Raw genomic sequence first — 23,372 nt, 5'->3', positions numbered from 1 at the left:
GCATTTTCGCGTCAAGCCACGCCCCCTCAGCCGGGCCACGCCTCCATCTGGGCCACGCCCCTCGGAACACACCCTCCGAGCGCAACCCTACTCTGCAAACCCCCTCCCTGTTCACTTCTCCCCTAAAGCCACACCCTTCCCTGAGGCCACGCCCCAGTGCCCCAGGGGTCTCCACCCAGGCCACTCACACCTACCTGGACACAGTGGCAGGTGAAGGTCAGCCCACCGCCAGGGGCTGGGCTGGCTCGACACTGGCCTCCATGCTGGCAGGGCTGGGCCTCACAGGGGGAGAGGACAGTCTGACAGCGAGGACCTGGACCAGCAAGGACAGGTGGGAGGGTCAGCCATGACGGAAGAAGGACAAGCAGCCATCCCAAGACGGCCCCGCCCCCCACGCTCACCCGTGAAGCCCGGATGGCAGAGGCAGCGGAAGTGCCCTCCTGGGTCTTGCAGGCAATCCCGGGTGTGAGCCGCGTGGCAGACCCCCGGCCGACACTCATTGATGTCCGCCTCGCAGTGCAGACCCGTGTATCCCGGGGGGCAGTTACAGCGGAAGCCCCCCACCAGGTCCACACAGGTGCCATTGTGTAGACAGCGCGTGCCAGAATCCAGGGGTGCTCCCGGACCGCAGTCATCCTCATTAATCTCACAGAGCACCCCTGGGGAAGGGGAGCAGGGAGAGACCAGTCAGCCCGGGGAAGTGACTCAGCCCCCCCCAATCCTGTCCCCTGGGCACTGCCTTGGCATACCCAGAGTCCCAGGGGGACAGGAGCAGAGGTATCGGGCCACGAGGTCGATGCAGGAGCCCCCATGCTGGCAGGGCCTAGAGGCACACTCATCCACGTTGGTCTCACAGCTGTCACCCATATAGCCAGCTGGACACTGGGTTGAGACAAGAGAGGGTCGCATGTAGCCCTGGGCAGCACGGACACACACACACACACACTCCCAGCACCAAAGGACACACACAGACATCAGCACACAGAGACAAGCTCTCCTTAGGACACACACGTACAGACACATCCAGGAAACATACCCACAAAGCCACCAACACACCCAGTGCCAAGGGGCACACTTGTACAAGCACAGAAGGAAAACAGTCACCTACACCTCCCCAGACACACACAATGAGACAGGCACCCCTGAGACTTTGCCACACGCATATATTCAGACCCTAGGAGACACTGGGCGCACACAGGGATATGTCTGGAAATGTGGGAGGGAATCCAGACACAGCTAGCTGGGCTTTGATGGCCCACACCTGTAACCCTAGCCACTTCGGAGGCTAACATCTGAGGCTCTCAACTCGAAGCCAGCCCCAGCAGATTCTTATTTCCAAATAGTCAGCAAAAAGCCAGCAAGCCAGGTAAGGCTTCTGCTTATAAGCTAAGAGAGAGCTCAAGGCCCAAAAAGCAAAATAAAAAATCCAGGCACATGGGCTGCGGGTGTGGCCCCGTCGGGGTGTGGCTTGTGGGCGTGGCTTCGTGCCCAGGGGCGTGGCTTCTTGGTTGAGCCCTTACACCTTGGGGCTGAGTACCGTTCCTAATACCTCACAGAACGTGTCCACACACAGCCACAAGACCGGCCAGCCCCGCTTTCTTCTCCCCAGGGCCCACCCTTACCTCGCACACATAGCCTCCCATGTAGGCCCGGCAGGTGCCTCCATTTTGGCAGGGCTGGGCCAAGCAGGGGTCCAGCTCTTGCTCACAGTGGCTGCCCGTGCGACCCTCTGGACACACGCAGTAGTGGGAGCTGTCCTGGTCCACGCACTGCCCTCCCGCGGCACACAGCTGCTCCGGCCGCACCCCTGAGAAGAGCAAAGTGACCTCATTCACACACACACGCAGAGGAAGCCTTCCTTCCTCTTCTCAGAACGACACCCCTGCAGGATGCAGTTCCCAGGGTGCCACCCACATTCCACAGGCGGGCACACATCTCATCAGGGTGACATCTTCTCTATCATCAACCCACACCCAGCTCTTGGTGTTCATAGCAGCTCCCGTACACGCACCGCCACCCCCCCCCCAGCTACTTCACAGAGACAGACATCATGCTGGCTGTACAGTCACATGAGCTCAGCCCCACAGATCTCTTCACACCCATCATATTCTGGGGTACCCGTCACTCAGCTCACGCTAGCAGGAGACACCAGGCAACGAGCACCCTCCCTGAACCCCCCACCCCGCACACCCCCCACGCACCCATCTGGGCTGCGGCCTCCCTGCAAGGCAGACTTCGGATGTCACAGAGGTGGCCGCTCCATCCCGGGGGACACAGGCAGTAGGCCCCGGCCTGGACGCAGCGGCCTCCGTTCTGACAGGGCGCCTGGCCGCACCAGTCTATTGGAGTCTGCAAAGGAAGGCCCGAGGGTCAGTACTAAAGGAGACCCTGGAAACCACTAAGCCAGGCAGACCCTGCCCCCACGACACGCCTCCCCCAGAATGTGTGATCACACCTACCCAACACTAACCCTAAATGAGGGGGACAGGGCTCAGCCCCAGACTCCACCCCCAGACTCCGCCCCCAGGACCTTGGCCACACCCATCGGACACTGCCGCTCAGGAGGCAGGACAGGCCCCGCCCACAGACTCCTCCCCCAGGACGTTAACCACGCCCATTGGATGCTGCCTCTCAGGAGGCAGGACAGCCCCCCCAGGCCCCGCCTTCAGACTCCTCCCCACAGAACACTGGCCACGCCCCTCTGACATGGATACTATTTAGCAGGCAGGGCAGGCCCCGCCCCAGACTCCTCCCTCTTATGCGAGCCACGCCCCACAGACGCTAATGCCACTCCATCGGCAGGACAGGCCCCGCCCCCGAGCCCTCCCCTTGGCCACCGGCCACGCCCACCTGGCACTGGCTGCCGGTGAAGCCCTCCCGGCAGGTGCAGTGAAAGCCGGGGTGGCTGGCTCTGCAGAGGCCGGGGTGCAGACAGGGCCGTGAGAGACAGGGGTCGGCCTCGAACTGGCAGTGGGCGCCCGTGTAGCCAGGGCGGCACAGGCAGCTGAACGAGTTCACGCCGTCCACACAGGTCCCTCCGTTGAAGCAGGAGCTGAGAGAGGACGGTCAGGTCAGGCTCCACCCCCTTGGAGGCCACGCCCTCCGGCCCCCATCCCAGCCTCTCACCCTTACCCACTACCAGAGACTGCAAGGCCCGGCCGAGGTCCCACCTCTGGCCTTTGACCTCAGTTTACCAAGTGCTTCAGCACTGCCCAGGTCTCCAGTCACCCCAACACAGACATCCACGCCTACCTCAGGCCACCCCTTTCCTCTCCCCTGGCCGCCCTCCCCCAGCCAGAGGCCCCGCCCACCTGGGGCTGCAGTCGGGCAGGTCCCTCTCGCAGTGGAAGCCTCCGAAGCCCGGTGGGCAGGTGCAGGCGAAGGAGGCCACGTGGTCCGTGCAGGTGCCCGGGCCGCAGGGGTTGCTCAGGCACTCATCCACGTCGCGGGCACAGCGCGAGCCGGCGAAGCCCGGAAGGCAAGAGCAGGAGAAGGAGCCCACGCCGTCCTGACAGGAGCCGCCATTGAGGCACGGGTCTGAGGGGAGAGGGAGAGGGCGTGGTCACTCACGTGGCCGGCCCGCCCTGACCAGCCACAGGGGGCGAAGCCAAGCTCAACGAAGGGGGGGTGTCCTTTGATCAGAGGGATTTTTATTTTTGGTGCCAGTACTGGGGCCTACGGCCTTTTCCTTCAGGGCGAGCACTCTACCCCTTGAGCCACAGCGCCACTTCCGGCTTTTCTCTTTTTGCTTATGTGGTGCTGAGGAATCGAACCCAGGGCCTCATGCAGGCAAGGCAAGCGCTCTACCACTGAGCCACCTTCCCAGCCATAATGTTGTGGCTTTTGGTGGTCCTTGCTTCCCTTATCAGGAAATTCCGCCTATGTGGAAGGGGTGGGGGGGCTCCCTTGAGCTGCCCAGTGAAGATAACCAAACCTCTGCGTGGATCCTCAGGTTCAGTATCAATGGCTGGAAAATACTGAAAAATGCAACTGGAGCTGGGCACAGGTGGCGCATGCCTATCATCCTAGCTTCTTAGGAGGCATGGGAAGACAAGTCCCAGAGATATTTGGTCCCTATTAGCCAGCACAAAGGTGGAAGCGGAGCTGTGGCTAAGGTGGTAGAGCACCAGCCTTGAGTGAAAAAGCCAAGTGAGAGCTTAAGCCCCTGAGGTCAAGCTCCAGTTGGAAGGAAAGAAAAAGGAAGGAAGGAAGGAAGGAAGGAAGGAAGGAAGGAAGGAAGGAAGGAGGGAGGGAGGGAGGGAAGAAAGAAGGAAGGAAGGAGGGAGGGAGGAAGGAAGGGAGGGAGGAAGGGAGGAAGAGAGGGAGGGAGGGAGAGAGGGAGGGAGGGAGAGAGGAAGGAAGGAAGAAGAAGGGAAGGGAAGGGATCTCAGTACTCAGGCCTTATATCTCACACTTCCTACAGTCCTAATTCACTGCCTAAATCAGCTCACAGGTGTCACCCAGAGCCCTGTGCTTCAAGTGTGGCTCAACCCCTTCAGATCTGACCTTGGGCTGGCCCCTTAACTGCCCTGGGCCTCAGTTTCCATAGGAGGAAAAGGAGGGAAGGCAAAGAATTTCAAAGAGAAAGGAAAGCTCATGCAGTAGGCGCCCCGATGGGCCTGACAGGTGTGTGCTCCCACACTACGCTCCCCAGACTGACTCACTGGGGTCACAGTCATCGATGTCCTGGTCACAGGAAGGACCCGTGTAGCCCCCAAGGCAAGTACAGCTGAAACTGCCCGCCAGATTGGTACAGATGCCCCGGGGTCCGCAGGGCGCGGGGCCGGCACACTCATCCACGTCTTGCTGGCATCGGACACCTGAGGGTAGATAGCAAGATAGCATGAGGATGGGGGGGGGGGTGCTGGTGTTGGGAATCTGAGGCCTGAGGCTCAGAGAAGACCATTCCAGAATATCTCCCTCTGCCGGCTTTTCTTTCTTTGTGATTTAGTTTTTTTGTTTGTTTGTCAGTGGCGGGGCTTGAACTCTGTCCCTCAGCAATTCAGCTCAAGGCGAGCACTCTACCACTTGAGCCACAGCGCCACTTCCAGTTTTCTGAGTGGTTTATTGGAGATAAGAGTCTCACAGCCTTTCCTTCCCGGGCTGGCTTTGAATGGTGATCCTCAGATAGCCTCCTGATAGCTGGATGACAGGTGTGAGCCCCCAGCGCCCAGCTGTGATTTAGTTTTTGTGCTGGCTTTGCCTGGGACTTGAACTCAGGGCTTTGAGCACTATGTTTGGTTGATGCTCTACCACTTCCAGTTTTTTGCTGGTTAGCCGGAAATAAAAGTCTCATGAAGCCGCACACTGGTGGCTCATGCCGGTCATCCTGAGGATGGAGGTTCAAAGCCAGCCCGGGTTGGAAAGTCCTTGAGACTCTTCTATAAACTTCCAAAATAAGTCCTAAATAGAGCTGTGGCACCATTGTGTGCCTAGAATCTGTAATCCCAGCACTTGGGAAGCTGAGGCAGGAAGGTCTCCAAGGCCAGCCCGGACCACAGAGCAAAAGGAAGATGAAAAGCAGTGAGAGGAGAGGAGGAGGAGGAGGAACTGGCACACCTTGCCAGCCTGAGGGGCAGGAGCACACAATCAGCTGGCCAGGACCCATCTCACAGCGGCCCCCATGCTCACAGGGGTTCGGGGTGCACGGGGACAGCACCTCACACTGACGGCCTGTGGGAGAGAACACAGACCGAGTGAGACAGTCTGGGAGGATTCCTTATTCCCATGTCCCCCACTTCCTTCCTTCCTACCTTCCTTCCTCTCTCCCTCCCTCCCTCTCTTCCTCCCTTCCTTCCTTCTTCCCTCCCTCCCTTCCTCCCGTCCTCCCATCCTCCCTCCCTCCCTCCCTTCCTTCCTTCTTCCTTCCTCCCATCCTCCCTCCCTCCCTCCCTCCCTTCCTTCCTTCCTTCCTTCCTTCCTTCCTTCTTCCTTCCTCTCTTCCTCCCTACGTCCTTCCCTGGGGAACTCCTTAGGGGACAAAGGGAAATGAAGAGAGAGAGAGAGAGCATGCACTGGTCACCAGTGGCTCACGCCTGTCATCCTAGCTACTCAGGAGGCTGAGATCTGAAGACTGAAGTTCAAAGCCAGCCTGGACAGGAAAGTCTGTGAGATTCTTATGAACTACCAAAAACTGGAAGTGAGGCTGTGGCTCAAGTAGTAGAGTGCCAGCCTTGAGTTTTAAAAAATAAAGACTAACAAGCAAGAGTGAAGGTGCTTGAACTCTGGGCCTGGGCGCTGCCCCTCAGCTCTTCAGCTCAAGGTGAGCCACAGCACCACTTCCGGTCTTCTGGTGGTTCCTTGGAGATAAGTCTCATGGACTTTCCTGCCCAGGCTGGCTTTGAACTGTGATCCTCAGATCTCAGCCTCCTGAGTAGCTAGGATGACAGGCGTGAGCCATCTGTGCTCGGCTGAGGCCTCGAGTTTGAAGCCAGTACCAGCATGTCCACACACAAAAAGAAAAGGCGAATGCAGAAGAACGGGACAAGGATACTCACCCTGCACTCCGGGAGGGCAGGTGCACCGGAATCCGCGTCCTTCACTGGTGCACGTACCCCCAGCCCGGCAGGGCTGGGACTCACAGGCATCTGGAGCCAGGCTCTGGCCGCAGCGGGGGCCGGTCCAGCCAGCCTCGCACACACAGCGGAACCTGGAAGGGGAGCGGCGGTCAGAGGCTGCCAGCAGCCAGGGAACTGATCAGCAACAGGGTTGGGAGTTGGGGGTGGAGGCTCACCCATCAGGTACATCATGGCAGACGCCATGTTTGCAGGGCTCCTGGGCACAGTGGTGGCTGGGAGGGAGGCAAAGTGGGGGCAAGGAGCCAGGGGGACACAGGCAGTGGAAGCCGTTTTCTCCATCCACGCAGGAGCCTCCCTCGCCACACGGGTTGGATGTGCATTCGTTGATCTCCACGTTACAGAGGGGCCCTGGGAAACACGTGGTAGGCAACCTCATCCCGGGACAAGGATGGTCAAGCCAAATAGGAGTGGGGGAACCGTGTTTGTAAAGATAGAGATGAGCCGGGCGCTGGTGGCTCACGCCTGTCGTCCTAGCCACTCAGGAGGCTCAGATCTGAGGATCGCGGTTCAAAGCCGGCCCCGGCAGGAAAGTCCGTGAAACTCTTATCTCCAATGAACCACTAGAAATCTGGAAGTGGTGCTGTGGCCCAAGCTGAAGAGCTGAGGGACAGCGCTCAGGCCCAGAGTTCAAGCCCCATGACCAACAACAACAACAACAACAAAAGAGATGTATCTAAGCACAGGTGTAAGCCCAGCTACTCAGAAGGCTGAGATCCAAGGATCAAAGTTTGAAGGCAGCCAGGGCAGGAAAGTCTGTGCGGCCCTCCCCCCTTTCCCCTTCCCCCCTCTTTTTTTTTTGTCAGTTGTGGGGTTTGAACTCAGGACCTGGGCGCTGTCCCTGAGCTTTTCTACTCAAGGTGAGCACTCTACCACCTGAGTCACAGCTCCACTTCCCGCTTTCTGGTGGTTCACTGAGATGGAGTCTCAGCGACTTTGCTGGCCCAGGCTGGCTTTGAACTGCAATCCTCTGATCTCAGCCTTCTGAATAGCTAGGATTACCACAGGCATAAGCCACCAGCACCCAGCCAATGACACTCACTCTTTTCTCCAATCACCTAGCAAAAAGCAGTACCTTGAGGTGTGGCTCAAGTGGTAGTGGGGAAAAAAAAGCTAAAGGAAAACAGCCCCTGAGTTCAACCCCCACTATGGCACAAAAATAAATAAACAAATACGTAAACAAACGAACAAATAAAAAATAAACCGGGGGAAACGCATGAGGAGGAACCCGGGGAGATGGCCCTCACCCCTCCATCCCGGACCCACCCGTGAAGCCCGGCCGGCAGACACAGTCGTAGCCGTTGATCCCATCCCGGCAGACCCCGAAGGTGCAGGGGTTACTGGCACAATCGTCGATGTTCACCTCGCAGTTCACACCTGCCGGAGGGGACCAAGGGGCCAGGCGTGGCCGCCACTGTGGTGCAGCCGGCATTTCCAAACCCCGTGTCCCCTTCCCTCCCTTCCAGGTGAAGCAGCCCCAGCCCAGGCCCGGCCTGGCCCCAACCCGGACCCCGACCCCGACCCCGACCCCGGACCCTGCCCCGGCCCTGACCCCGGCCCCGACCCCGGCCCCGACCCCGACCCCGACCCCTGCCCCGGCCCCGACCCCGGCCCTGACCCCGGCCCCGACCCCGGCCCCGACCCCGACCCCGACCCCTGCCCCGGCCCCGACCCCGGCCCCGACCCCGGCCCCGACCCCGACCCGACCCCTGCCCCGACCCCGACCCCGACCCCTGCCCCGGCCCCGACCCCGACCCCTGCCCCGGCCCCGACCCCGGCCCTGACCCCGGCCCCGACCCCGCCTCACCTGTGGTGCCAGGAGGACAGCGGCAGAGGTATTTATCCACCAGGTCCAGGCATTTGCCCCCGTGGCGGCAGGGCTGGCTGCGGCACTCGTCCACCTGGCTCTCGCAGCGTGTGCCCGTGTAGCCGGGGGCACAGGCACACGAGAAGCTGGCGATGCCATCCACGCAGCGCCCATGGTGGCACGGGTCAGGGGAGCAGTCGTCCACATTGCGCTCACACAGGGTCCCCTCGAAGCCTGGGGGCGGGGCGGGGGAGGCTCAGGCTCCGCCCCCTTGCTAAGGTTCCCACCCACCACGGTGGCCTCCACCAATCCTGGCCTACGCACGCACAGGGACCCGTTATTGGGCGGGCTCTGTTCAAGGTCCCGCCCACACACTTGCAGCCTCCTCCTTCCCCTTCCATCTAGCTCCAAGCTCCACCCCTGGAACAGGCCACTCCCATTGATGGCCACGCCCACAGCCTTAAGGCCCACCCACTCCTGGAGAGGGAAGCTGACGGGAAAGCAGGCCCATGTGGCCATGTTCATGCGCCCTATGCCCTGCCAGACCTTTTGGCTCTGCCTTTAGTCTCAACCTCAGCCTGTTTCCATCTTGAGCTCCACCCTCCCCCACAGCAATTGTCATTGGCTCCGCCCCTTGGTCTCGCCTTGCAGAAACCCCACCTCCCCAGTTTCTCCCCAAGCCTATCATTGGCTCTCTCCGTTGCTAGGCCCGCCCCCAGATTCCTGCTAGGCTGTCATTGGCCCTTCCTCACCCTCGGCACAGCGACACTCGTAGCCATCGGGTTGGTCCACGCACTTGGCGCCATTCCGGCAGGGCGTGCTTGCACACTCATCCACGTCCAGCTGACACATAGACCCACTGAAACCTGGGGTGTGGAGTGGGAGAGCCGCTCGCAGGGCTGTCACCCCTCACAGAGCCCTGCCTGGTTGGGTGCACACCTTTAACGCCTCAGAACACGTGGTTTCTATTATAAGGTTTGGGTCCTGGAGCTTTTGACTGCACAGAACCAGCTCTGTGGGGTGAGTGTGTGTGTGTGTGTTTACACAAGCACGCGCCCATGCGCGTGTCCTGGTCCAAGAACTTGAACTCAGCATCTGGGCACTGCCCCTGAGCTTTTTTTGCTCAAGGCTAGTGCACTACCATTTGAGCCACACTTCTGGCTTTTCTGGTGGTTCATTGGAGAGAAGAATTCACTGGCTTCCCTACCCCAGGCCGACTTTGGACCACCCTGGTCCTCAGATCTCAGCCTCCTGAGTAGCGAGGATGATGGTGTGAGTCAAGCCTGTCTGTGTCAGCTCCCGTCCCAGGCTCCTCACCTGAGGGGCAGGTGCAGCTGAAGCCGTTGACTCGATCTTTGCAGACGCCCCCGTTGACACATGGGCTGCTCTGACACTCGTCGATGTCCACTTCACAATAGGTTCCTGTGAAGCCTGGGGAGAGGGGGAGGGAGGGAATTAGGGCTACCTGGGGGTACTCTGGCTCTCTCTGCACATAGATCTCATGAGCTTTTGGGGCCCTTCTGCAGATCAACCTCAGATTGAGGAGGTTTGCTTTTTTTTAATTTATTTTTATTTTTATTTTTATCGATGATGGGGCTTAAACTCTGGTCCTGGGCGCTGTCCCTCAGCTCTTCAGCTCAAGGCTAGCACTCTACCACTTGAGCCACAGCGCCACTTCCAGCTTTTTCTGCTTATGTGGTGTTGAGGAACCGAACCCAGGGCCTCATGCATGCAAGGCAAGTGCTCTACCACTGAGCCACCTTCCCAGCCCCTGGTTCGGTTGTATTTTGGTTTGGTTTGTTTTCTTTGGTTCAGAGTCTTGGGCACTGTCTCTGAGCTTTTTCCACTCAAGGCGAGTGCTCTACCACAGTGCCACTTCCGGTTTTCTAGTGGGTAGTTGGAAATAAGAGTCTCACGGATTTTCCTGCACAGGTGGCTTTGAACCACGAGCCTCAGATCTACTGCATGGTAATACCTTGACTGGACCAAGCACCATATGGGCTTTGCTTTCATCTCTAGTACTTCTTTGCAGTCCTCAAGCTACGCCCTACCAAATCCCAGGGCCCACTAAAGCCCAGTACACAACCCCAATTTAAGTGCAACCCTGTCTGCAGACTCCTATTATAGCCCCACTCTCCATCTTCCTAGGTCCATCCCCCTTTCCCTGCCCCAGAATGAGGCCTCAAGTCACTGCCAGATAATCTGAGCTTTTACAGATTCATTTCATTTGACGGTGCAAACCCTCCAGCCGGATGCTGTCCATTCGTTTTTGCACTCAAGGCTGGCGCTCCATCCCTTGAACCATAGCTCTACTTCCAACTATTTTTGGTGGTTAATTGGAAATAAGATTTTCTGGGACTTCGATGCCTGAGCCAGCTTTGAACAGTCATCCTCAAATCCCAGCATCCTGAGTAGCTGTGATCACAGCTGTGGGTCACTGGCGGCCCGCTGCAAAGACTGTGCTTTGACCCTGTCACCACCTCACCAAAGGTTCGAGTCTCTTCTTTTTGAGCGGGGAGGGGGTAATCCGTACTGAGTAGTCAATCCAAGCCTTCCTCCGAGGTAAATGCGCATGCTCAATCACTGAGCAAAATCCCACCCAATCAAGGGTCTCTATACTAAACCCCATCCCCTTGGCAATGAAGGCTACGGCCCAACCTCTGACCACGCCCATAACACGCCCCAGGCATGCAGTTGAACTGGCCCCTACGGCTGTTTAGGGCCCGCCCCAGCCTCTGGCCCCGCCCTAGCCACGCCCACAATGCACCAGCCACACAAATGCAGGTGATGCAATCCAGGTGCAGGTGAACTGGCCAATACAATCTAGACACATACGGCTGTCTAGGCCCCGCCCTAACCTCTGGCTCCTCCCATGCCCTCTGGCCATGCCCCCATGCTATGGCTCCACCCTAGTCACACCCACCACACGCCTGTCATGCAGATGCAGGCGAACTGTCCAATGCGATCCAGGCAGGTGGCCTGGTTTACCCTATGGCTGTCTAGGCCCCGCCCTAATATCTGGCCCCGCCCCTGGCCCCGCCCTAACTTCTGGCTCCGCCCCTGGCCACGCCCACCACGCACCTGCCATGCAGATGCAGGTGAACTGTCCGATGCGATCCAGGCAGGTGGCCTGGTTTCGGCAGGGCCCGGACAGGCACTCGTTGACGTCGGTCTCGCAGCGAGGCCCGGTGTAGCCCCGGCCGCACTGGCACAGGAACGAACCCTGGGTGTTCACGCACCGCCCGAGATGTTCACACGGGTTGGCACCTGCGCAGGAGGGCACAAGCCAGCATGGACGGGCGTGGCCGGCGGGCCGCCCCGCCCCTGCCCCCCCCCCCCCGTCCTGTGCGGTGCCACTCTCACCAATGGAGCACTCGTCCACGTCCTGGTCGCACGCCCCACCCGTGAAGCCCGGCGGACAGGTGCAGATGGCCCGGCCGTTCACGGGGTTGGTGTCGCAGATGGCGTCGTCGTGACAGGGGTTGCTGACGCAGGCGTCGTCCAGGTGGCAGAGGAGGCCTGGGAAAAGGAAGGGGGAGAGGTCAAAGGCCGCCAGGTCCCAGGCCCGGCTAGGGATGAGCTCTACCAGCTAGCTACACTTCCGGCAGGGCGCTGGTCGCTCAAGCCAGGAATCGTAACCTCTTAGGAGGCTGATCTAAGGGTTGAGGTCTGAAGCCCGCCAGGCAGAGTGAAAACCCTGATCTCCATTAACCATCAAGAAGCTGGAAGTGTCGAGAGATGGCTTAAGGGTGGAGTGCTAGCCTCGAGCCAAAAAGAAAAAAATACAAGTGAAAGCACAAGGCCCTGATTCAAGGCCCAGTTCCAGCACAAAAAGAAATAGCCCCACATCCTAACTACCCTAACTACTCCCTAGCTACCCTAACTACTCAGAAGACTGAGATCTGAGGATCACTTTTCAAAGCCGGTTGAGGCAGGAAAGTCCTTGAGACTCTCATCTCCAATGAATCACCAGACAACCAGAAGTGGCGCTGTGGCTCAAGCGGGAGAGCACTCCATTTGGGCTGAAGAGCTGAGGCACAGAGCCCAGGCCCAGAGTTGAAGCCCCATGACTAACCAAAAAAGAAAGAAAGAGAATAACCCTTTGTTCTGTTGTTGTTTTTTCAGTATATTTAGCAGGTGGGGCGTTCTTTCTATTTATTTTATATATAACTTCAAACCTATAGGAAAACTGATCCTTGCTATAGCCGCTATTTAAGGGCAACTATTGTTAATCTGCTAATCTTCTTTCTTTTTCCTAAGCCATTTGAAAGTAAGTAGGAAACGTACACCGTTTTGAAATTTGCGGACTCTTCCAATTATATAAGAGTCCTACTCCAAGCCTCTGCTTCTGCCCTACCCTGGGCCAGGCATGCTGGGCTCCCCGAAGTGCCTTCTCTGGCCTTGGCTGTTTCCTAGAGTTCTCTGTCTCTGCTCACACCAACCCTTAGTTCCTCATTCCAAACATCTCTGCCTTGGACAGTGTGCCCCAGCCTCCTCTCAGACTCTCCTAGGCTCACCTTTCACCCCAAATCCAGCCTCCGGCACAGCCTCCCTCCCTCTCTCCTTTTTTTATTTTTTTCAATAGGCATTAATGGGGTTTGAACCGAGACCCTTGCTAGGTAAGTACTCTACCACTTGAGCCATGAGCCCCCTTCCTGAGCCCTCTTTTGCCTTCTTATAGTAGTGGTTTTTGTTTGGGACAGAGTCTCATGGATTTTTTTAATTTAATGTTTATTTTTTTGGTCGTGGGCTTGAAGTCAGGGTCTGGGCTGTCCTTGAGCTCTTTCTCTCAAACCTAGTTTTTCAGTGATTATGGGACTTTTCTGCCTGGGCTGGCTTCAAACCACGATCCTTACTTAGGTCTCAGCCTCCTGAGTAGCTGGGATGTCACGTGTGAGCCACCAGTGCCTGGCTCTCATGGATTATTTTCTTTGGCACGGGGGCAGCCTCCGATCACAAGTCTTGTACCTCCAATTTAGCTGAGTCTACAAGCACAAACCACGCCCAGTTTATTTGTTGAGATGAAGGCCTTCCTCACTTTTTTTTGATTTTTTATTTTTCGCCAGTCCTGGAGCTTGAACTCAGGGCCTGGACACTGTCCCCGAGCAACTTTTGCTCAAGGCTAGCACTCTACCACTTGAGCCACAGCGCCACTTCTGGCTTTTTGTTTCTTTTTTTTTTGGGGGGGGGGTCCGGTCGTGGGACCTGAACTCTGGGCCTGGGTGCTGTCCCTCAGCTCTTCAGCTCAAGGCTAGCGCTCTACCACTTGAGCCACAGCGCCACTTCTGGCTTTTTTCTGCTTATGTGGTGCTGGGGAATCGAACCCAAGGCCTCATGCATACAAGGCAAGCACTCTACCACTGAGCCACCTTCCCAGTCCACTTCTGGCTTTTTTCTATTCATGTGGTGCTGAGGAATCGAACCCAGGGCTTCATGCATGCTAGGCAAGCATGCTACCACTGAGCCACCTTCCCAGCCCTGCCTTGCTCACTTTGTTGCAGTGAACTGGCCTCGAATGAAACCGTTAGCCTCCTGATCTAGCTTCCCACTAGCTGGAATTACAGGCATCAGCCACCACACCCAGCCCTTCTTTCCCTGGTTCTGGAGATTGAACCCAGGGCCTGAAGCATGCTAGGCACACATTTGCTACTAAGTTGCACCCTGCCCCCCCAACCCCCCCACACCAATATAATCTTTCTAAATCAGGGTCCTGTTCTTTCATCGACTCAAAAGAACAGTGACTAGCTGGGCTCCGTGGCTCACGCCTGTCATCCTAGCTACTCAGGAGGCTGAGATCTAGGGTTGCGGTTCAAAGCCAGCCCAGGCAGGAAAGCCCGTGAGACTCTGATCTCCAATAAACCACCAGAAAACCGGAAGTGGCGCTGTGGCTCAAGGGGTAGAGCGCTCGCCTTGAGCTGAAGAGCTGAGGGACAGCGCCCCGGCCCAGAGTTCAGGCCCCACCACCGACCAACCAACACCGAAAGCAATGACTCACCGGTTTTGCCCATGGGGCAGGCGCAGTAGAAGGAGGCCACGCGGTCGTGGCAGGTGGCCCCGTGGAAGCACACGGCCGTGGCACAGTCGTCGATGTTCTGGCTGCAGCTCTCGCCCGTCCAGCCGTTGACGCACACGCAGCTGTGCCCCCCCAGCGTGTTGAAGCACGTGCCCCCGTGGTGGCACGCGTTGGGCTGGAGCTGGCACTCGTCCACGTCCTCCGTGCAAAACTGACCTGCGGCGGGCGCACGGACGGACGCGTTTGGCATGTGTGTGTGTGTGTGTGTGTGTGCGCTCACACGTGCGCCCCCCCAGCTCCTTGCCAGCCCCTGCTGCCCACCTGTCCACTCCGGAGGACACTGGCAGTTGTAGGTGTTGACGCCGTCCACGCACGTCCCCCCATTCAGGCACCGATGTCCCGGACAGTCATCGACGTTCGCCTCGCAGTGCTGGCCCTCGAAGCCTGGCATGGGGGGGCGGGGGGAGGTGGTCACTCGGAGGCCGGCCTGCCCCCCCCGCTGCCCCTGCCCCGGGCACACGGCCCGCTCACCAGGAAGGCAGGCACAGTCGTAGGTGAGGTCCCCGCCCTGGCGGCAGGTGCCCCCATTCCGGCAGGGCGACGGGGCGCAGGGCAGCGCGGGGCTCTCGCACAGCGGCCCCGTGTGGCCGGCCGGACACTGGCAGCGGAAGGAGCCCGGGGTGTTGAGGCAGGTGCCCCCGTTCCGGCAGGGCCCCCCCGCCCGGCACTCGTCCACGTCGCTCCGGCAGCTCCGGCCCTGGTAGCCAGGCGGGCAGGAGCAGACGAAGCGGCCGTCGGAGCCCACCGAGCAGCGGCCGCCGTGGGCGCACGGGCCGCTGAGACAGGGGTCGGGCAGGGAGCAATCGGGACCTGCAGGGCCCAGCACGACCGTGAGCGGGTGACATCCACACCCCGGCCGGCCCTGGGGTCCCCCGCAGGCCAGCCGGCCCCCTGCCCCTCACCTCGGAAACCACGGGGACATCGGCAGGAGAACCGGGCGGCGCCCGCCACCACGGAGCTCTGGCAAACGCTACGGCCGGCACAGGGGCCCGAGTGACAGGGGTTTTCCAGCTCACACTGCTCACCCACCCAGCCGGGGGGGCACCTGCGGGCAGAGGCGGCATGGGAGGGGCAGCACGAGGCAAAGTGGCCCCTGCCACAGAGAGAGACACACACACACACAAGACACAGCCAGGCCGGGCACTGGTGGGCACGCCTGTAATCTTAGCTACTCAGGGAGGCTGAGACCTGAGGATCTTGGTTCCCAGACAGCCTGGACAGGAAAGTCAGAGAGTTCCCTGAGTTCAAGCCCCAAGACTGGCCAAATGGGTCAGCACACACACACACACACACACACCATGCACACACACACGTGCGCGCACACACACGCACACATTCTCACAACAAATATGTACTGTGCATCTACTACATGCTAACACAACGAACGTGGTTCTTACCAACTCGGTCCTCACAGACAGGCCAGGCAAAGAGAATAAACAAGCCAGGGATTAATACACAACACACCAGCGGTGGGTACCACCAGCCTAGCGTGGCATCCCCCCAAAAGGTATTTCTTCATCCCAGAACCTATAGCTACAAGCACATTGAGAAAAAAAGAAAAGAAAACGTGCCAGCACCAGCGGCTCACGCCTGTAATCTCAACTACTGGGGGGGCTGAGTTCTGGGGCTGCAGGGTTGAAGCCAGACAGGGCAAGACTTTTTTTATTGCGCGTCTGGGGCTTGAACTCAGGGCCTGGGCGCCGTCCCTGAGCCCCTCTGTGCTCAAGGCCAGCGCTCTACCCCAGAGCCACAGCGCCACTTCCGGCTCCTTCTGCTTCTGTGGTGCTGAGGAATCGAACCCAGGGCCTCTACCACGGAGCCACCTGCCCAGCCCTCTACTCTTTATCTCCAATTTTTGCTTAAAAAACAAAAAGCAAGCCCAGGGGCCGCGCCCCGGCCCCGAGTTCAAGCCCCAGGCCCCGTCAAAAAGAAAGTAAGAGTTGAGCTGACAACCCTGGGCGTGGTGGAGGGAGATGGGGGACATGCAGAGATCCAGGGGTCCCCCCTCCCGCCCCTCTCCTGCCCCCCCTCCCCGCCCCCCTCCCCCTGGCGTCTAGGTCCTCCCCCCCCCCCGCCTGTCCCAGAAACTCCAGCAGGTGACTCAGTTTCCCCGCATCACCCCCAGCCCCCCCTCACCCCGGGAGACAAGTCGAGGCGGGGCCGGGCCCGCGGGTCCCCGCCGCCCCCTCCCGGCGCCCCGGGCCGGTTCCCACGCCGGCGCCGCCCCGCGCCCCGCCGACCGGTCGGGCCGGTTCCAGCGCCGGCCGCGCCCGCCCCGCCGCGCCCCGCGGCCCGGGTCGGTGGGGGTGCGGGGTGCGGGGTGCGGGAGCCCCCGGGGGCGCCGGGAGGGGGCGGCGGGGAGGAGCCCGCGCAGCGCAAGTTTCAAGGAAGCCTTTTTGGGGGGTGCGGGGTGCGTGGGAGCTCGGGGAGCCCCCGGAACCCCGCAGTCCGCTCCGCCGCGGGGCCGATCCGGGATCCGGGCGTCCGCCGGCGCCGGTGATTCACCTGTCCGCGGGGCGGGGCGCATTCACCTGTCGGGGCCTCGGTCCAGGCGCGGAGCCGCACTGCGCAGGCGCGGGCGCTGGGCCCAGACCCCCCCCCCCCCCCCCGCATCGAGGGTGCGGCCTGAGCCTCAGCTCCCAACAGGTGAACCCAAGGGGGCTCAGGCCTAGGCCAAAGGGCACACGTGCACCCCATTCTCTGGGTCTAAAGTCACCCCCAAATCCACCCAGCCCCCCAGTGTCTTGTGTCTGGTAAACATAGTGTTGAGAAAGGGAACACGTGAATGAAATAGTGACGTGGGTACTGGGGCCATGGCCACGGCTGGCCGAAGCCAAGCGAGCCCCCCACCACCCCCAAGAACAATACACTCTCCAGAGGGTTCCCCTCTCCCCGACCATGTCCTGTTCCCCTCTCGTTTTCGTATGGCTAGGCCAAACCTGGCACCTGGCACTCGCCCCTGGAACCCCAGCTACTCAGGAGGCTTAGATCTGAGGATCCTGATTTGGAAGCCAACCCAGGGCAGGAAAATCCATGAAGACTCCTCACCAATTAATCCCCAAAAAGCTGGAAGTGGGGCTGTGGCCCAAGTGGTAAAACACCAGCCTTGAGCCAAAAAGCTCAGGGACAGTAGCTAGGCCTTGAGTTCAAGTCCCAGTACAAGTACACACACACCACCACCACCACCACCACCAGAAAGCTCCATGCACTTGCCCAAGGAGGCCAGGAGCCCAGAATGAAAACTCAGCTCCCTCTGCCTCCTTTTGACTTTCTCCTGGAACCTGCCTGGAAACCCCAACCTTCTCCCTTTCCTGGTATTATTGTTGGGAATCCTGCAGGAAGAAACTCTCCCACTTCCCAGATGCCGTGAAGTTCGGAGAGGTCAAGTAACTAGCCCAGGGTCACACAGACAGAAAGTGGTAGGCTGAGCTGATGTAAAGGCCTCTAGCACTAAATCCTGAGATCTGAGGCATGGCTGACTGCACCCCCCGCCCCCCAAGGCTTTACTGAGTCAGTTACTGCATCAGTTACCGGGACCGGATGCAGGCCTGGCTGCAGATGCCTGTCATCCTAGCTACTCTGGAGGCTGAGATCTGACGATCGCGGTTCAAAGCCAGCCCGGGCAGGAAAGTCTGTGAGACTCTGATCTCCAATGAACCACTCAGAAAAAGTGGAAGTGGTGCTGTGGCTCAAGTGGTAGAGCGCTGGCCTTGAACACAGAGAGGCTCGGGGACAGCGCCCAGGCCCTGAATTCAAGCCGCAGGACTGGCAAAAAAAGAAAAAGAAAAAAAAAGAAAAGAAAACAAAAAGTGGTCTTCATTTCCCGAGGCGGACACTGCGACTTAGAGGGCTTATTCCTAGCTGGTTAGCCACCGTGTGGGATTTGAACCTGGGGCCAGACCAACTCCAGAACACACACACACACACACACACACACACGCACACCACCCCCACCCCCTCGCCCCCATTCTTCACCCTAATTCATTCCTGGTGGGGAACCATGACAAGCCACCCAAGCCGCACACATGGAAGCGGCTGCGAAAAAGCAAACCCTGCACGGTGGGTGAAGACACAGGAAGACACATGCCCACCCCACGCACAGCCACGGAGGCGGCCGGCACTCACAGGCAGGCGGCTCCGCCCGAGGGCAGCTGGGTGCAGCGACCTCCATTGGCACACGGGCTTCCATCCAGGCAAGGGGGCGCTATGGGGGGGAGTGGAGAAAGGTAAGGGGAGCTGAGTTAGCCAAAGCACGGAGGCACCCCAAACCAAAGCGACCGCCCGCCCTTCCTCCTTCTGTCTGTCTGTCTCTCTTCTCTGCCAGGCGACAGCTGCACGGATCTGGGGGCGGAGGGGGGTCTCTGTGGGTGCACAGAGGCCACCCCCCCATCTCCAGTTCCCACGGCTCCTCCACCCCGGCTCCAGCTGCTGGGCTGCAGCTGTCCCTGGCCCTGCCAGCCTGAGCCCTGGGAACTACAAGGCAGGGGTGGGAAGAGGGAGGGGCCGGCTGGGCCCAGATGTGGGGGCTCCAGGAAGTACAGGGTAGGGAGGAGATGGGGACCTGAGGGCCATCACAGTGGGTATCCCTGGCGGCTCCCGCCTGTCATCCCAGCCACTCAGGAGGCTGCGATCTTGAGGATCGCAGATCGAGGCCGGGAAGGCAGGAGCAGTAAACTGCATCCAACTAACTCTTATCTCCAATTCACCAGCCAAAAAAAAAGAAAAAAAAAAAAAAGGCTGGAAGTGAAGCTTTGGCTCAAGAGGTAGAGAGCTAGCCTGGAATTAAAATGAAAGCTGGGGGGCTGGGAAGGAGCTCCGTGGTAAAGCGAAGGCCTGGGTTCGATTCCTCAGTACCACAATCGCAGAAAAAGTCAGAAGTGGCGCTGTGGCTCACATGGTAGAGCGCTAGCCTTGAAGCCCAGGGACAGGGACAGCGCCAGGCCATGAGGTCAAGCCCCAGGACTGGGGGGGGGGGGGCTGAGAGGCAGCTCCCTGGACCCTGAATTCAAGCTTCAGGAGCGATGAGCGGGCACAAAAACAAACAAATAAATAAATATAAATAAAGAGAGGTCATCTTGGGACGGGGAATGCTGGGGTGCTGGGCAGATGCCCCATCCAGGCTAGCCTCAGTGCCAACTTCTGGGAGAGCCGTGCCCCCAGGGGAGGGAGAGCAGCTAGGAGCTCCATCTTGGGGTGCAGCGCTGGGAGGGAGGGGCAGCCCGCCGAGCCCTGAGCTTGCCCATCCCCCCCGGGGGGAGGGCTAGTGCAGTCTAACTGTCCTGCCAGGCGGGAGGGGTGCGGCCACGGCTGAGCCGGTGAAGGGCTGTGGGTGGGTGTGAGGCTGCCGTCTGTCAGAGACAGACAAGCAGACACGAGACAGAGAGAAGAGGCAGAACGACATAAAAGACTCGACAGAGACAGAGAGAGACGGAGACAGAGAGATCCAGCATAGCTTGTGTCCCTTCCTCTTGAGGCAAGTGTGGACACTACAACCTGGGTGTTTGTGAACACACTGAGGATGAGGAGTGAGCCCCATCAACCGTGGGCCATGGGACCCACACATGTGTGCATCCGCGTGTGTCTGTCATGTCCTCTGCAACAGTGTTACCTGAAAATAGGGCTGTGTGCACATTTGTGTCAGGCGTGTCCTGGAGTCTAGCTGTGTGTGCATGCACACATGTGTGTCAGGCACATCCTGAAGTCCAGCTGTGTGCATGCACACATGTATGTCAGGCACATCCTGAAGTCCAGCTGTGTGCATGCACATGTGAGTGTCAAGCATGTCCTGGAGTGTAGCTGCGTGTGCATGCACACGTGTGTGTCGGGCAGTCCTGGAGTCTAGCTGTGTGCATGCACACGTGTGTGTCGGGCAGTCCTGGAGTCTAGCTGTGTGCATGCACACGTGTGTGTCGGGCAGTCCTGGAGTCTAGCTCCACGTGTGCGTGTGCAGGCTGCGCGTGCACGGCCTTGGCGTGGCGCACGTGTGTGGTGTGCGCACGCGGGTGTGACAGTGCGCGCCCCCCCCCCCCGCACCCCGGCCCGGGCCGCCGCCCCGCCCCGCGCGGTCCGGGGTCGGGGGTCGCGGCGCCCCTGCGGCCCCCACTCGGGCCCGGCCGGCCGCGCGGGTCCGCTTTGTCTGGCGAAGAAAAGCGCGAGGCGGGCGGCGGGGGGAGGGGGCGTCTAGACGGCGGCCATTGTCCCGGGCGGGGGAGGGGGGCGGGGAGGGGGCGGGGGAGGGCGCGCGGCCCTCGCCCCTTCCGGTCCCCGCACAGGGGTGGCGGGGTCCGGGGCAGCGGCCGGGAGGGGGCGCGGGCGGGGGCGCGGGGAGGGGGCGCGGGGCGGGGGCGCGGGGCGGGGGCCGGCGCAGCTCCCCCTCCCCGCCCCCTTCCCGCCCCGCCCCCTCCCCTCCGCTCCCCTCCCCTCCGCTCCCCTCCCCGCCCCTCCCCTCCCCTCCGCTCCCCTCCGCTCCCCTCCCCTCCCCGCTCCTCCCCTCCGCTCCGCTCCCCTCCCCTCCGCTCCCCTCCCCGCCCCTCCCCTCCCCTCCCCTCCGCTCCCCTCCGCTCCCCTCCCCTCCGCTCCCCTCCCCTCCGCTCCCCTCCCCTCCGCTCCCCTCCGCTCCCCTCCCCTCCGCTCCGCTCCGCTCCGCCCCGGGTCTTGCGGCTCCCGGGCCTGGGAAGTTTTCCCCAGTCCGGCGCTGGGAGCGGTTCGCGCCCCCCGCGCCCCCCCGCGCCCCCCACGCCCCGCGCCCCGCCCGCCGCGGGGGAGGGGGCTTTGTGCCGGGGCCGGGGGGGGGCGCGGCGCCGCCGGGACCCCGACCACCGCCCTTCCCGGCTGCGGCCCGGGCGCGCGGACGCCGGTCTCCGGGATCTTGGGGCACACGCTGCTCCCCCCAAAAAAGAAGAGAAAGTTCGCGCCCCCCGCGCCGCCCCAGCCCCGGGATCGCGGGCCCCGGCACCCCGCTCTGCAACCTCAGGGGCCCCGCTCTGCACCCCGGGACCTGCGCGCCCCCTCCGCTCGGATCGGTGGTTTCCAGGCCCCCCGCCAGCCCCGGACGTGGCGACCCCGCGCCCCCCGCCCCCGGGGACCCCGGCCCCTCACCTGCAGCCCCCGGCCCCGCCAGCAGCAGCAGCGGCAGCAGCAGCAGCGGCGGCGGCAGCGCCCGCACGGGCGGCGGCGGCGGGGACATCGGGCCCCGGGCCCCCGGCCCACGGCGGCCGCCCGCGACCCTCCCTCCTCCCGCTCCCTCGGGCTGCGGGCTCCGGGCGAGTCCCGGGCCAGCCTCCGTGCCGCCAACTTCGCCCGAGTGAGCCGGCCCGGGCCGCCCCGCCCCCGCCCCGGCCGCTCGCCCCGCCCCGGGGCCGGCGGCCCCGCGCGCCCCGCCCTCGCCCGGCCTCCCGGGGTCCCGGCCCACCCTCCGCCCGCCCGGCCCGGGACCCTGCGGGGGACCCTGGGAAAGCCGGGCCAGCCCGGTGCGGGGAGCCGCGGGGCCCGGCCCGCGCACCCCACCCTGCAGCCCCAGGGCCGGGTCGCCGCCCTCACCCCACCCCCCAAAACAACCACAACAACAGCACAACTGCAGCCACCAAGTCACCCGAGAAAACCCAGGGAAAAATCTAAAATAAAGAACATAAGAAATAACTAAATAAAGCGGCTCCCAGTCCTGGCACTGAGGCCGGGGTTGCAGGAAGCCCGCGTGCACCGTGCTCCCCCGAGCAGCCCGCTCCTCTCTACCCTGAGGACCTCACAGACTCGGCCAGGCCCCAGCCACACTCCAGCTGCCCAGTGCTTTTCCGAGCACTCGGTCGTACCTGCACAGAGAGCTGTCTAGCTAAGAAGGCATCGGGCGCGTCCAAGAGACTCCCCCCGGCCTCCCAGATGCAAAACCAGGAAGAAAGCCCCTGCACCCGTGGCTCAGGCCTGTGCTCCTAGCTACTCAGGAGGCTGAGATCTGAGGATAGCGGTTCAAAGCCAACAGGGCCCGCCAAGTCCTGGGGTTTGAACTCAGGGCCTAGGCACTGCCCCTGAGCTTCTTTTGCTCAGGGCTAGCACTCTTGAGCCACACCACCACTTCCAGCCTTTTCTGTGTCTGTGGTGCTGAGGAATCAAACCCAGGACCTCATGCTAGGCAAGTGGTAACTGAGCCAGCCACCTTCCCAGCCCCAGTAGTAATATTTCTTTCCTTCCAGGCACATCACTGCGTTTCGTAAGAACACCCCACATCATGGTACTTATGTGCAGAAATATCCTACAGCTTCTCTCTCTCCGTTCATATGCAAAGTTCACCCCCTTGGTTCCAGCAATATAATCGTATATAGTATGCTTCTTCACGGATCCAGGGTCTGATCTCGGATCATGTGTTGCAATTAAATTGTCAGATCTCCTGATCTCATTCAATCTCAGTTCAACAACTTTGTCTTTCATAATTTTGACTATTTTTTTTTGAGAGGTGAGGCCAATTATTTCAAAAGCTATCCATCCCCTCAGCTCAGGGCCTGCTGGTTCCTGTGGTTAATCTCAGGCTATTTATTCCTGGCAGAATCACTAGTGGTCTCTCTCCAGGGTATTAGGACATACCTGCTACAGCTTGAGCAAGACGACCAGCTTTCACTTTTTTTTCCTGGTGCTCCTATCAGGGATCGTCTTAAGCCCTCACTTGGCTTTTTTCGCTCAAGGCTAGCACTCTACCACTTGAACCACATCTCCACTTCCAGCTTTTTGGTGGCTGACAAGGGACTCACAGATTTTTCTGCCCAGTCTACCTTCGAACCAAGATCCTCAGATCTCCACCTCCTGAGCAGTTAGGATTACAGGGGTGAGCCTCTGGCTTCTTAGTTTTGACAGTGCGGAGATGGAACCCAGGGCCTTGGGCATCCTAGGCAAGTACTCAATCACAGAGCCACGCCCACCTAGCCACGCC

General features: G+C 60.6%; 1 protein-coding gene across 1 annotated transcript in view; it reads right to left on the bottom strand.

The window, feature by feature from the left end:
• Positions 1 to 21,728, bottom strand: part of LOC138808765 (neurogenic locus notch homolog protein 3) — a 35,452-nt gene extending 13,724 nt beyond the window's left edge. Inside the window, exons 1-23 of the mRNA XM_069994949.1 lie at positions 21,554 to 21,728; positions 18,581 to 18,659; positions 15,358 to 15,500; positions 14,927 to 15,265; positions 14,717 to 14,839; positions 14,378 to 14,611; positions 11,746 to 11,901; positions 11,464 to 11,649; positions 9,700 to 9,813; positions 9,135 to 9,248; positions 8,383 to 8,616; positions 7,842 to 7,952; positions 6,734 to 6,926; positions 6,498 to 6,649; positions 5,560 to 5,673; positions 4,665 to 4,820; positions 3,312 to 3,537; positions 2,851 to 3,052; positions 2,202 to 2,349; positions 1,623 to 1,807; positions 750 to 882; positions 402 to 659; positions 195 to 313 (exon numbers count right to left, since the gene is read on the bottom strand). Coding sequence (XP_069851050.1) covers positions 195 to 313; positions 402 to 659; positions 750 to 882; positions 1,623 to 1,807; positions 2,202 to 2,349; positions 2,851 to 3,052; positions 3,312 to 3,537; positions 4,665 to 4,820; positions 5,560 to 5,673; positions 6,498 to 6,649; positions 6,734 to 6,926; positions 7,842 to 7,952; positions 8,383 to 8,616; positions 9,135 to 9,248; positions 9,700 to 9,813; positions 11,464 to 11,649; positions 11,746 to 11,901; positions 14,378 to 14,611; positions 14,717 to 14,839; positions 14,927 to 15,265; positions 15,358 to 15,500; positions 18,581 to 18,659; positions 21,554 to 21,641 — 3,807 coding nt within the window. The 5' untranslated portion in view covers positions 21,642 to 21,728. The remainder of the gene's footprint in view (positions 1 to 194; positions 314 to 401; positions 660 to 749; positions 883 to 1,622; positions 1,808 to 2,201; positions 2,350 to 2,850; positions 3,053 to 3,311; positions 3,538 to 4,664; positions 4,821 to 5,559; positions 5,674 to 6,497; positions 6,650 to 6,733; positions 6,927 to 7,841; positions 7,953 to 8,382; positions 8,617 to 9,134; positions 9,249 to 9,699; positions 9,814 to 11,463; positions 11,650 to 11,745; positions 11,902 to 14,377; positions 14,612 to 14,716; positions 14,840 to 14,926; positions 15,266 to 15,357; positions 15,501 to 18,580; positions 18,660 to 21,553) is intronic.
• Positions 21,729 to 23,372: the final 1,644 nt, after the last annotated feature.

This window comes from Dipodomys merriami, unplaced genomic scaffold, assembly GCF_024711535.1.
Source record: "Dipodomys merriami isolate MVZ:Mamm:240054 unplaced genomic scaffold, mDipMer1.0.p SCAF_477, whole genome shotgun sequence".
NCBI classification, from domain to species: Eukaryota; Metazoa; Chordata; class Mammalia; order Rodentia; family Heteromyidae; genus Dipodomys; species Dipodomys merriami.
This window is presented reverse-complemented; position numbering and strand designations above follow the sequence as displayed.